Here is a 13,899-nt window from a genome sequence, read left to right on the forward strand (position 1 = left end):
CCTTCAAAGGCCCCTCTAAATACATTATGCAGAAAAGTGTGATTGGACAGCCCCACGTAAGTGAAATGCATGCCATCCATACCATTGCAAACGAGTTCCAAATGGCCATCAATGTGGCTGTTTCGACAAGATGTCCATGCACTCGCAGTTCTACAGAAACAAATGTTTTATCAGGACAACAATGCCACCTGTCATGTTTCCAGGGCAACGCTGGACTGGTATACAGAAAATTTGGTAAGCCGGATAGACTGGCCCAGCTCAGAGTCCAGATCCCCATTGAGAACATCGGGGAAGAATTTGAGCGATGGGTACGTTCTAGGCCGACTCGACCTTCTTCAGTGTCACAGTACTTAAGGCGGAATAGCAAACCATACAGCCTGCTGTTGTCTAGGATCTTGTGGACAGTTTTGCCAAGAAGGGCATCTGCAGTAATCACTGGATGCGGTGGCCCTACCAAGAACTGACATCAATAAAATCTTGCTGATCTATTTGCGGTCAGTGTCCAATCACTTGTATCTTCCTGCAACTTTTACACATTTAGATTTGTGAATGTTACTGTAAAGGTGCCCACACACATACCGATCTGCACACGATCCCACGATGTGTGCGATTTCCCCTGAACTCTCCCCCGGCAGCTCCTACACACGATTTGGAGTAAAAAGCATAAGATCTATCGTGCTGCTTACCTTTTTTTTTTTTTCCCCAGTGCATTTTGTCCCAGATTGTCAGATCTGCCCTACTGCACGGCAGATCTGACGATGCGATGTGCGACCAGCGGGGACGCGCATCACATCGTGAGTTAGGACTCACGATTTGGCCATATTTTACACGATCTGTCGTCACGATTCGTCGGAATCGGCCAGATCGTGTAAAATATCGCTATGTGTGTGGGCACCTTTATAGGTGGAAATCTACTTTCTTGGATGGTTAAGAGAATATGTTTGGCAGAGAATAGGCTTTTGAATGAAAAACTAAAAGGACAGTTTAATTACTATTTAAATTATTCACTCACGTACAATACAATTGTTACAAAGAAAAATAGATTGATGTATCTTTATTTTGTAGCCGAAATAAAATTAATCAGCAGATAAAGATGGATAAAAAAAAAAAAAAAAAATCATTACTAACAAGAACCCTACCAGGAGAAAGTTATAATTCCTCAGCTGGCATTTCTTGGTACTGGAAACAAACTTCAACTTAATACATACATGGGGCCAAATTTAATAGGAAGAGAGATTTTGAAAGTGCAGAGATTTCAGGAAGTTAGTTAGATAAAACGTGGAAATGTTTATTAAAGCAAAAAAGTTAGCAAAAATGGACGCTTTAAATCAGACGTAACTCGCTAAAATCTCTACACTTTTAAAAACCCGCCGATTACATTTGGCCCCTGGAGATTTAAACAATGGAATATGACAAATGCTTCGCAATTCTGTATTACTAAATGCCATTTAGATAGGAAACATAGTTTAGAGCACACACATTGTTACGCATTAGGAACATGTTTGATCAGGATATTTTAAAATCAAGCGTTCAAAACCTTTATTATTAAAAGAAAAATGAAGACACCAACTACTGTACAGATTGAGCACAATCTTAACTACATTTTAGGACACAAAATCCCCAGCTGCTACCATTAGAGAGTTCTTGCCCTGGCTTGTATATTTAAGACAAAAGAAACTTTAATATACTGGTTTTGTATAGCAGCAGGTCCGCTTGAAAAGGATAGGAGATTCTAAACACAAACGACTTGAATGCTGCATTAAAAGACCAGGAACAATCTGGATAAGATAAGGCCAATTTAATTAGATCAACAATGGAAAGACATGGTTTTAAACATCCTTCGTATAATCATTGGCAATATGATAACATTTGTCCAGCGAACGATCAAGAAATGAGCAGTCTGTACGCCTTCAATCAATATGTCAGATGAAGAACATTAACCGAAAACCATCAACTGTTTCTAAAAATGCGTCAATATGAAGGTCTCTCATACAGCCTATGAAGTGTTTTCCTCAATAACTCAAACTTTTTACACCCATCAATTTAATAAAAGCACAATTTCCTTCTCACGGTTCCATAACCCTAGTTCCAAACTGGCATCCTTCTCAGGCGGCTCTGTGGGCAGACTAATCTGTACTATGACTGAAAAGAATTTAAGAGTGCACTGGCATAGAAGTCACTCTACCACGCAACTATTTACACATGGGACACAAAGGAAGGTGGGGGCACAACTGAAAACATGGTAAGAAAGATTTTTTTTTGGGGGGGCGGCAAAGAAACCGTGCCACACAATATAATAAAATACAAGAAAACAAAACCACTTTATGTAGGAGATAATGATCCTTAATAGCATTGGCCCTCTTAGCAACAGAACTTCCAATGCTTGCAGACAGGGCAAAACAAAAAGTAATTGAATCAGAAGAAAAAAAAATTCTGAAGAGTCCACTATCGCTTCCAAAAATGAGTGATCAGCATGTCATTGAACGGAGGGAAGAGGTGGGAAGTAGGGTGCGTGAAGGCTTACTGGGCTCTTTCCATATTAGTTGGAGAGCTTGCTTTAGCACATGCCACCTGTCTGTTGTTGAAACACATCAATAGTATCTTCATCTTCCATCTCCAGCTGTGGGATAAAATTCAGAGACGCACTTTAGAACACAGAGGATTCAAATTAACTTTACTTTCATTTATAGGATCTACTTCCAAGACCATGTCGTTCTGTCAATACAGAACATACAAGAGATCCGTACAAAGGCTGTCACACATGTACACAATATTTCCCACTGAATGATGTCTGTCACCACAGAGTTCTAATATTTTATTTGCAGCATCAGCGTGAAAATCAGCTAAAGTGTCAATTCCATCATGCCCAATGTGCCCCCGTATACTGCTTTGATTTATAAGAAATACAAGAGCAGATAGTGAAAATAGCAGCAGTACAATATGTTCATTCACTCACGAGTCTACATGAAAACATTACTACAAGTCGCAGTGCTAGCGGGTCGCAAAATGCAATAAAAAAAGCAAGTGTTTCAAGCATTGTGAGTGGACTAACACTTATATACGGGCAGTTCATTGTTCCATAAAGTGCTGCAAATCCCAAGCATTCCAAACGGTACATGTTTAAAATAATAATAAATAAATAATAATAATAATCTCAACAAACAGAGATGGGATGCATTATATGGGAGGAACAATGACCATACCTGTGCAGGGGTGTCTGTTTCATTAATAGGCTGACCATCAAACCTGAATCGTATCTGTCTCATTGCCAAACCCTTAAATTAAAAAGAAAACAAAAACAAAACAAAAAAGCATTACAATTCACAAAATGTAACCGAAGTCACAAGCTGGACGCACGAGCTGTGTTTTATATACAGCTGCTGTTTACATAGTTTGTTGCTGGTATAAATTGCATATTTTTCTATTTGACACTTATCTACCTTTGTTAAAGCACACACTTTTTTTTTTTTTGCATTGGTGGCATTTCTACAGCACATATTTTTCCCACTGTCATTAGATCCTCCATCTTGTTGCCTTAATCACACAAGAAGCAGCTTTGAGCCCTGTAATCCCAAACATGACCTTATAGCCAAGAAGAGTTTGGGGTTTTCCTTTTAAATGCCATTATTTAAGTACCATGAACAGATTGAGGACATTTACGAAGAACGTTCCACATAACTGAAGTAAAAGTGATATTGCCCATAGCAACCGGACATTTTATAAACCAATAGGAAAATGGTTCTGATAGAAAATAGTAACGCATCCGATTGGTTGGCATAGACCGTTAGCTGCAGAAAACTTAAGTTTGAGGATTTTCTTGACTATGCGCAATTGAAAGTAAATTATCTGGTGTCAATTATTCAATCTGTCACCACAGAAACTATGGTATTGAATCAGAAAAGTATCCTGTTTGAGGGCCAGAGCTATACTAATAATTACATTTGTATGTTTTCTTTGCAATTTGTCGCTAAAAAAAAATAAAAAAAACCTTTTGCTGCGATACCTATAACTGTCAAAAAAACTGAATCTCCCACCAAAGTCAATGGATTTATTCGGTCACAAAATCAAGCACCATCCGGTGAAAGATATAGCCAGCAGCAACACACAAACAGCTGCCTGTGTATAGAGGTGACTCCCATATACAGCCAGTTACAGCGTCCTACCTGTCTGTCACAGTATGCCTTCATTAGCTTGCTAAGAGGAGTGTGTCGCTTTATTTTGAACTGGACCACAGATCCATCCTGCCCGGCCACTTTAAGGTTGATGTGGTCATTCTCTGTCTTTACACCTTCCTGGAAGAGAAAAAATAAATAAAAATGTTTGAGATACAAAATAGGGCACAGTGTCCAATTACACTCATAACTGGCACACCTTAACATATACGGAGTTATTTTTGCTCTACTGTTGCACTCATCTAGGTTTCATGTCAGTGAGTGTGGAAGGTACAGTCCTCTAAATAAAAAGTAAAAAATTCAAACAGGTCTTGCGCATGTAATTATTATGTTAATGCAATTGCTATGCAAAGTTATCAAAGGTGATTAACCCTAGCCACAACATATGATAATGTGTTATTTCTTAAATAAGGAAAAGATCCTTACACCGTGAGCCAATAATAATGTTGGTGCCACAAACACTACAGACATGTCAATTATTTTAAACTATGATGTAATGGAAAATGTTACAAGCAGGACAAAGTTTTTGCAGAGATTGTAATTTCTTTACTCATTTGCATGTATTAACATACATTGGGGGTGATTCCATTTCTTTTATGCTCCCCACAGTGCAATTTAATTGTTGCTCTGTTCAGGCGTGAATAGCTGCAAATACTGCCTGCTTGCAGCCGCCCGAGGTGGCGAGCAAAAATATGCAGGGCTACGTGGAAAATGCAAAGGGGGGTTAGGCACCACAAAGGGAGGGTTCAGAGTTCTTACCGCCCCCGTCGGGATTCCAGCGTCAGTATTTCATACACCAGGAAGCCATCAGCCGGCAAATCATACCCAACCCCTTTAGACGGGTTGTGCCTCTCTGCACAGCTAAACCCAGTGCGCCATACCTCAGGAACAATTGAATTTCTCTGATGGGAGCCCAAAATGCAGAACCCCGGTAGCATAATCTCCACTCATGCAGGCAAGTATCCTAACTTCTCCAAACCCACCTTTCCCGCAGCCTTAACCCCAATCTCCCTGCTCCCACCCCTCTCCTCCTGCAACCTTAACCCTAATCGCCCCCCCTCCCCGCAGCCTATCCCTAACCTCCTAGTGCCTAACCATCGGGGGTTCGCAACCATTGGAATTCAGGAGCCGGGATTTTGAACGCCAGCATTGTGTGCGCAGAGATGCCGACTACATCCCTGGACTATTCACTGATCTATTTTTTATTTTTATTTTTTTCTACAGGTGAAAAGATTCCATTCATCTCTGCAGGAAAATATCAATTTAACTGCAATCTAATGCTGAAGGATATTTCATTTACCAAAAGGTCACTTAATTACAAAGCGATATGTGAGATCGGGCTGACCAGGGCTCTCCAATGTGAACGTGGCTGTACACGCTCTGCAGAACTTGGGACCCCCACCTTTAGTACTATTTGCAAGATACCAACGAAGATCTTTACCACACTGGGCTGGTTTACAGAGCAGGAACCAGGCTCTCGCCTCCATTGTAATTTTGGGTTGCCATGGAAACATTGTGATGTCCTATTTATAGAAAAGGGAGGCATGGTTCTAGAAAGCTGCATTCACCAATAACCTATGGAGATTCTGGCCACTTGTGCAATACTCCAGCAGTACAGGTTGACTGACGGCTAAAGCCAATATAATAGCAACTTTTATATTAAAGATTTTTTATTTTTTTTTACTGAAGTAAACTGGAGGTTTTGAAACACCATTATACCTCATCTCCCTTTAACTAGTGTTGTATAGAGTCTCCAGTACTTCACTCCCAGACAGTTATTGGGTCCTGAAATACTATGGATTGTAAACTAGGGACTGGGCCGGGGGCTATGAGCAGAGATGGATTGGTGCTCCTGTTCTCATCGGCACGCGTGTTATCCAGTGCTCTGCCAGTTACCCACAATAAGAGAGCTGGAGTCTGGTAGCAGTTTTACATGGGTTATTAAATATTCCACAATGTATGGCTGCGCATATCACAGTAGGATAAACCAAGAGGGAAAACGGGCAGTCACAGAGTGATGGTAGTCCGCACACATCGCCAACAACTTAATGCCACTTCGTATCTCTAGATTTAAGCCATTTAGGGGTCTATGTATGAAGCAGCTCATAACTATTTTATTTACTGTACTTCATAAATGCTACTTCAAAGAAGACTGGTTGCTTTGGGCAACTTCTCCACTGGTCCACTTCTCGCTGCTTGATCTTAGGGTGGTATTCAATTGTCTAAAGTAACGGGAGATCACGGGGCGCGATTCAATTGATGCAGATTATAGCGCTGACCGCACCCATAGAGGTCGAGATTAGCCGCGTAAAACAGCTACCCCCGACCAGAGTGCTGTGCGCGACCGCGAAAAGTGCCGTTTGGGCGCCCAAACGGGTCACTTTTCGCTCATTTCAGCTCGCACCCCACTGGGGGTGCGAGCTGAAACGGTGCACCGGCAGATGATCGCGCCCGACAGGAGCAGCGATTGAATAGCTGGGTCTGGCGCGCAGGGGGCTGGAAACAATTGAATTCTGCCCATAGACCCCTTAAAGCTCTGCTACCGCATAGTAAAAGCCAAAGCTGTGGCAAACAGCAGCTTGAAGGGAACAGAGGTGCCTTGGGAAAAAAATTCTATAGAGGGACCCCTGTGGCTCTGACTAGGCGGAACATGCACCACTGCCACCTTTATATAGAAAATAGTGCAGGTTTCAGGCATATCACAGGCGTTAAACAATCTGTCTTCTACTTTCTTTTTGCTTTATGAGCATTAGAAGTGTGCTCACGACGACTATAGATTCCATGCAGAGTATGCAAGTAGAATATGTTATTGTGGCAATAAAAATTCAGGGAAAAGTAATAAAGTCCTGCTAGGACATGGGCTCTAATAAGAGCTGGTCCTTGCGAAGTGCGAAAAAGTAAAAAATGATTGCTTATGCCATCACTATTTCCAGGATCGGACCTTACGGCACATGCTCGGCCATTGGACCATACATGTGCAAACAGCAGTCAACTGAAAGGCATCTCGTGGAAATGGGTCCCATAGGCTGCAATAGCTGATGCCATCTAAAGACGGGGATAGCTATCTGAGCCAAGTTTCATGGCTTTTTAGAGCTTAGCACATTTCGCAAGCTAGCAGCCACCAGGGAAGCCTATGGGGGCAAGTTTTGGGTCTGAAAGCAGAAGAATCGTAGCGCTCTTTAATCCTTTTTTACACATTGTAGTGATGAGGTCTCATGCATCAACGTATACAAAGGGCTGTATGGAATGAGCATGTGCATGATCTAAACCTGAAGTTGCTATTACAGCCCTTTAAAAGGGGACACAAATTACAAAGGTTGTGTCTGGGTGACATCATGTCTGCATTCACCTGGTTTTAATCAGCCACAGAACATGTTTAATTCATATGTATCCGTAATTAGAGAAACCCAGCAACCCTATACATAGGGCCATGTACATGTCAGTTATATATTAAGGATATTATAGCGGGTTGGGTACGGGATCCCAATGGTAGGATGCAGACAGATTTCTGTAAGTATTATAACTCTAAACGCTCCCCCACCCCTTCCGCAGCCTAACCCTAAAAAACTTACCTCCGTAATCTGTTGGGATTCTGCCTGTCAGCTTCCTGACTACAATCCATTATAGCCACCCCTATACCTCAGGCCATGCACATTATCTATAAGGATCATTATAGCCACCCCTATACCTCAGGCCATGCACATTATATATAAGGATCATTATAGCCACCCCTATACCTCAGGCCATGCACATTATATATAAGGATCATTATAGCCACCCCTATACCTCAGGCCATGCACATTATCTATAAGGATCATTATAGCCACCCCTATACCTCAGGCCATGCACATTATATATAAGGATCATTATAGCCACCCCTATACCTCAGGCCATGCACATTATCTATAAGGATCATTATAGCCACCCCTATACCTCAGGCCATGCACATTATCTATAAGGATCATTATAGCCACCCCTATACCTCAGGCCATGCACATTATATATAAGGATCATTATAGCCACCCCTATACCTCAGGCCATGCACATTATATATAAGGATCATTATAGCCACCCCTATACCTCAGGCCATGCACATTATATATAAGGATCATTATAGCCACCCCTATACCTCAGGCCATGCACATTATATATAAGGATCATTATAGCCACCCCTATACCTCAGGCCATGCACATTATCTATAAGGATCATTATAGCCACCCCTATACCTCAGGCCATGCACATTATATATAAGGATCATTATAGCCACCCCTATACCTCAGGCCATGCACATTATATATAAGGATCATTATAGCCACCCCTATACATCAGGCCATGCACATTATATATAAGGATTATAATAACCCTATACATCAGGCCATGTACTATATATATAAGGATTATAATAACCCTATACATCAGGCCATGTACTATATATATATATATATATATATATAGATAATAACCCATACCTCAGGCCATGCACATTATATATAAGGATTATAATAGCCCTATACCTCAGGCCATGCACATGACGTTATACAGTTATATTACCACCACACACTATTTTGATCTCCAGGCCAAGGCCAGCTACACCACCACTGTGCCCGGTGCATGGCCGGGATAGCCACTGGCAGTAACCGCGCCCATACACAGCTCACTGTGCGGCAACACCGGCGACCACGGCCCCGACCCTCCTTCTCCTCAGCCCGGGTCACAGGCCGGAGCCACACTGCTATCCCGGGTCACAGGCCGGAGCCACACTGCTATCCCGGGTCACAGGCCGGAGCCACACTGCTATCCCGGGCCACAGGCCGGAGCCACACTGCTATCCCGGGCCACAGGCCGGAGCCGCACTGCTATCCCGGGCCACAGGCCGGTCCCGGGTCACAGGCCGGAGCTACACTGCTATCCCGGGTCACAGGCCGGAGCTACACTGCTATCCCGGGTCACAGGCCGGAGCTACACTGCTATCCCGGGTCAGAGATAGAGTCCCCTCCACTGTCTCGGGTCACAGGCCGGAGTTCAGGCGCTTACCTTGGGCTTCTCCTCAGACATGGCGGCAACGTCTCTCTCTCTCCCGCTCTTTTCCTCTCGCCTTTGGGGCTTCTCTCCCTCTCACTCTCCGCGTGTGCGCGCCCCATGTACAGCCGCGCCACTGCGATTGGTCCGCGGGGGTCACGCGGTGACTTTGCGCGTCCCCGCGACGCGTGCACGACGTGTTCCCCTCCCCCTCCGGTGCGCCAAAGCACCCGCCCACCTCGCGGGAGCGCGCACTGGGATATAATATGGGGGGGGTTGGGAGGAGGTAGAAACTAGTAGGAGCTCTATGATGAGTGATGTAAAACGAAGTGTGGGGGGATGGGGGGCAGGAGGACGGGACAATGGCTAAGGGGGCCACCGGGCACCTCCAAGGGCGCCCAAACACAATAAATGCCCAAATAGCGTCATAATGACGTCACATGGCGGGGGTGGTGCAGCCATCTTTGATGAGGGCCTATATAGGAAGCTATGGGGCCCTGACTAGGCCCCCCCCAGCGTAATATTGTAGGAGCCCCCCGGGTGATGTTTGAGGTATTGAGGAATATGTGACCTTATATGTATTGAGGAACATGTGGTGACCTTATATGTAACACCCCCTTTCAGCTCCTCCCGACAGACGGACTGCGACTGACTGCTACTGGTTAGGCTTTACACGCCGCTGCCTAGCATTGAGCTGCTGCAGCTCTGTGGTGCGCATGCGCGCTAATAATGCGAGCGCTCCGGCGCATGCGCGTTGATGATATGAGCGTGTGAATGCTCCTGCGCATGCGCGGTGATGACATGAGCGTGGGAGCGCTCCGGCGCATGTGCATGTGACGATATGAGAGTGTGACTGTGCGAGTGGTGCTCCGGCGCCTGCGCGGTGGGGATATGAGAGAGCGCTCCGGCGCATGCGCAGTGATGGGAGTGACCTGAGGCGCATGCGCGCCGCGTCATGTAACGTGTCCCGGAAGTGGAGCTGCGACGTTACTTCCGTAAATAAACAGCTGAGCAGCAGCAGCAGCAGAGGCCCAGGGATGGCTGGGACGGCGCTTAAGCGGCTGATGGCCGAGTACAAACGTGAGTTCTCGCCGAGGAGCAGGTGGCGGGCTCGGCCTCGGAGGGAGTCTGTTTCTTGCCACTTAGGGGGAGATTAAGTACCAACCGATCAGCTCCTAACTGCCATATTACAGGCTGTGTTTAAAAGATGACAGGAACTGATTGGTTGGTACTTTATCTCTCTCCACAGCTTAGTGCATCTCCCCCTTTGTGTGCCACCCACTCTGCACACACCTAGGGGTCAGACTAGTGTGGGGTGGGTGGCAGACGATGCGCTGTTGGAACGTGGTCAGTGTTGCCCTGAATGGCTCCGCGCTTACCCCAGATTTATTATTTTTTTTGTCCGTAGCCCGTCACACCAGCGCACTGAATTGCCAGCATCACCCCTAATTGTTGTATTTGGGGTTAAGAAAATTTTTATAAGAGACCTCTATGCATACTTAAGAACAGGGGGGTCAGAAGCAGGGCAGGTCTAATTTACCAGGGTATGGGAGTGCAGGGGTGACATAACCAGGTCCCTGTTCTCCCCTCCCCCCCCACCCCCCCATGTTGTTGTGACCAGAGGTGCGCACCTTACATACTTACACAATGTGGGGGGGTATCACTGCCAGCTGGGGGTCTCAGTGGTTCTGAACATGAGTATTAAATTAGTGTTTTGTAATGATATAAATTAGCAGCCAAATGGATCTTCTCTTTTATTGTCAATATATAATTTTCAGTATGGCTGCAGTAAGTTACATTCCCATTTTCTATTGCAAAGTTCTAATAAATGTCCTATGCTGTAAAACTACACATCCCAGAATGCCCTGCCACAGTTTTGCTATTTGGTCATGCTGAAACTTTTGCAGGGCATGCTGGGATGTGTAGTTCAACAGCAACTGGACAGCCACTTATTGCCCATCCCTGGTATATAGTCTACTTGGGCAAAAGTAGTGGACACCAGTTCATCACAGCTGTAGGTGTTCATTCCAAAACCATGGTCACTCATTTAGAGCAGGGGTGGGGAACCTTTTTTCTGCCGAGGGCTGTTTTGATATACATAACATTATTTGCGGGCTTGGTGCAGGCCATGCCCCCTCCGTGATGTCACACGGGGGTGGGACCACAATCGCCGTTGATTTTAGCTATGCCCAGAGCATCCTGAAGATGCTCTGGGGAGTTGTAAGGCCAGCGGTGTGACCATCTGAAGCAACCTAAGGACTCTCCAGATGGCACTGCTGCATAGATTCTGGCTGCAGGATGCCATTCTATGCACCCTGCTAGCCAGATGAGGCTAGCAGAAAAAAGCTCAGAGGGCCAGACCAAATGATTCCGGGGGCCTTAGGTTCCCCATCCCTGATTTAGAGCCAGTCCTCAGTATGCTGCTCAATCAGCCTGTTGTTGATCCTAGGCATTTTCACTTCACAATAGCAGCACTTACAGCTGACCAGGCAGTACAGGGCAGAAGATTGCGAAAATGACTTGCTTGAAAGCTGGCATCCTCTGACCATGCCATGTTGAAAGTCACTGAGCTCTTAAGAGCGTTCCATTCTACTGCCAATGTTGAATTATGAAATTTGCATGGTGACGAGTGTGGCTGAAATGGCCAAACGCCCTAACTAGACGCGGCCTAGAGAAGGAAAAGTAGACACATGAAGGATATAGAAAAAGAACAATGTTGTAACAGAGGCCCTGATTCAGAGCCGGACGCTCTGATAGAGCGCTCACTCTGAATCAGGGCCGGCCTTCTTGTTTTTTAGAGCGGCCAGGAAGATGACCATCGCGGCCAGTCAAGACCATCGGGCTTGTGACGAGACCCTTGTGGTAGGGTCTCATGGCCGCAAGCCCCAGAGAGCTTTCGGCTCTAACAGAGCCGAAAGCTCTCCCACTGACATCACTTGTGTTGTCAGTGGGGCCGGCCCCAGACGGTAAGCGTTCTCATGGGAACGCCTCCGTCTGGACAGCCACTCCCCTGGCCCGCCCACCAAAGGGGCGTGCTGTCACTCAACATCGACAGCACGCCCCCTTTGGTATGAGACCCGGAGCGACGGTTTGCTTGTCGCTATCCGGGTCTCACGCATGCGCACGACGGAGCCAGCTCTGTAGTACGCATGCGCACTGAGCCACCATCGACCCGCTTCAGGCTGAATCAGGCCCAGACTCTCCTACACACTCACAGACTCTCCCACGCTCACACAGACAGACCTAAATAGGTTGCAAAAAAAAAAAGGAGGTGACTCTTTGGGTTGCCCTCAGAAATTCATGAAAGTAATTTATCTTGCACAATTTTTGAAGTTGATTCTGTCTGATAATTCCTAACGGAATATGTATCCAATAGATAATGAAATGTAAATAATACATGACATAGCATAATACGGCTGAAATGGTCTTAAATCAATTAAAAATGTAATTAAATCATATGAAATAGTCCCAAACAGGGGAGAGCAATATAGTAGATAATACCCCCGTGGTGTTGTGCTTACTTGAAAACCCCTCAGCATAAATGAGTTTTTTGCACTTTTGTGGGGTCCCCTCCTCCTGGTCCTTTCCAGGTTGTTTGGGGCATAAGTAATTTGAAGTGAAACATCACACAACCTGGAAAGTCAAATACAAAGAATACAAGTAAAGGATAAAAGATTTACTCATACCAGAAATAAGCATCAACTGAGCATTGCGACAAGATAACCGCTAGTAGTTTGGGTGCACAAAGGGCCTGATTCAGTAAGGAGGGCAATAGCGATTACGCACGCATTCTCACTGCGAAGATTTGCTGATAATTGCAATTCCATACGCAGCATAACATAAGGACGCCCCCACTACCTTACACACATCCGTAATACTTAGCAAGACTGCAAAACCATCAGTAACATGGAGTACAATCGCAGCCTCGTGCACACTTGGACAAGGTCAGACCTTACTCAGTGAAAGCAATTGCAATGGCCAATTCCGTTACTGTCGCTGTGTCGTCAAGCATTGCCCAGTTGCGCCCATATCAGCCGTTTACGGTATGCCCGACCTTGCAGTTTTTCCTGTGCTATTTCTATGAGGTGTGATGCAGTACTTGCAATGTCGGTGGATGCACCTTGCATAACCACTGCAATGAATTGAATCTCCCGTCCCCCCCCCCCAGCCACCGAAATGTCACAAATCTCGGTACGACCTATGTTTTTCATGTATATTGTATGTTAATTCGTTAGAATTTCATGCTTAATACTCTTTTTACAGGATGGGATAAGCCTCATAAAGTGGCTTCTCTCATGATTAGTGCTGGGTACGCCAGCCCCAAAGCCCTACTTTAGGTGGTTAATCCGCGATAAGTGCAGCCTCTTGGCTGACCGCCACGAAACAACTGAACAGCTCACAGTCACCTTAGATGGGAGCTACGGGCAATAAAGACAAATTAATCATCCCCCCTAAAAGCTATTCCGTCCAACAGACCAAACTTTTTTTTAATGCAAGTTATGAGACCTTAAATCAATTTTAAACTTTTTCCTATCGTAATTGTTATTACAAATGGATCGTTCTCAGGAGACGGGCTCAGACATTCCCAAACAGAAGAGGAGCATTGGTGCACCCGCAGGATCACTAGGTCAACTGCACACACAAGTCACATTTAACATTCTCTTTTATATCCTGTCCACCAATGACTAATTTTAATTTAACTGGATG

At 45.1% G+C, this 13,899-nt stretch overlaps 2 protein-coding genes across 2 annotated transcripts in view; one reads left to right on the forward strand and one right to left on the reverse strand.

Moving 5' to 3' along the window:
* Positions 1-1,512: 1,512 nt before the first annotated feature.
* Positions 1,513-9,345, reverse strand: SUMO3 (small ubiquitin like modifier 3). The gene is made up of 4 exons (XM_088474132.1): positions 9,208-9,345; positions 4,164-4,292; positions 3,204-3,275; positions 1,513-2,620 (listed from the first exon to the last, which is right to left on the reverse strand). The coding sequence occupies exons 1-4, from the start codon at positions 9,226-9,228 to the stop codon at positions 2,558-2,560; spliced, it is 285 nt and encodes a 94-aa protein (XP_088330258.1). The 5' UTR covers positions 9,229-9,345; the 3' UTR covers positions 1,513-2,557.
* Positions 9,346-10,120: 775 nt separating this feature from the next.
* The window catches only part of UBE2G2 (ubiquitin conjugating enzyme E2 G2), a 53,094-nt gene continuing 49,315 nt past the window's right edge, over positions 10,121-13,899 (forward strand). The window contains exon 1 of the mRNA XM_088474133.1: positions 10,121-10,272. Within this exon, the coding sequence (XP_088330259.1) occupies positions 10,134-10,272 (139 nt within the window). The 5' untranslated portion in view covers positions 10,121-10,133. The remainder of the gene's footprint in view (positions 10,273-13,899) is intronic.

The sequence above is a fragment of the Taudactylus pleione genome, unplaced genomic scaffold, assembly GCF_031769625.1.
Source record: "Taudactylus pleione unplaced genomic scaffold, aTauple2 ptg000147l, whole genome shotgun sequence".
Classification (NCBI taxonomy): Eukaryota; Metazoa; Chordata; class Amphibia; order Anura; family Myobatrachidae; genus Taudactylus; species Taudactylus pleione.

Excerpts from the sequence above, each read along its gene's own strand:
- SUMO3 (XM_088474132.1), bottom strand. The coding sequence starts at position 9,228 with ATGTCTGAGGAGAAGCCCAAG. Across the intron at positions 4,293-9,207 it reads TGTCTGAGGAGAAGCCCAAG|GAAGGTGTAAAGACAGAGAA; the intron begins GTAAGCGCCTGA and ends TTTCTCTTCCAG. Across the intron at positions 3,276-4,163 it reads AGGCATACTGTGACAGACAG|GGTTTGGCAATGAGACAGAT; the intron begins GTAGGACGCTGT and ends TTTTAATTTAAG.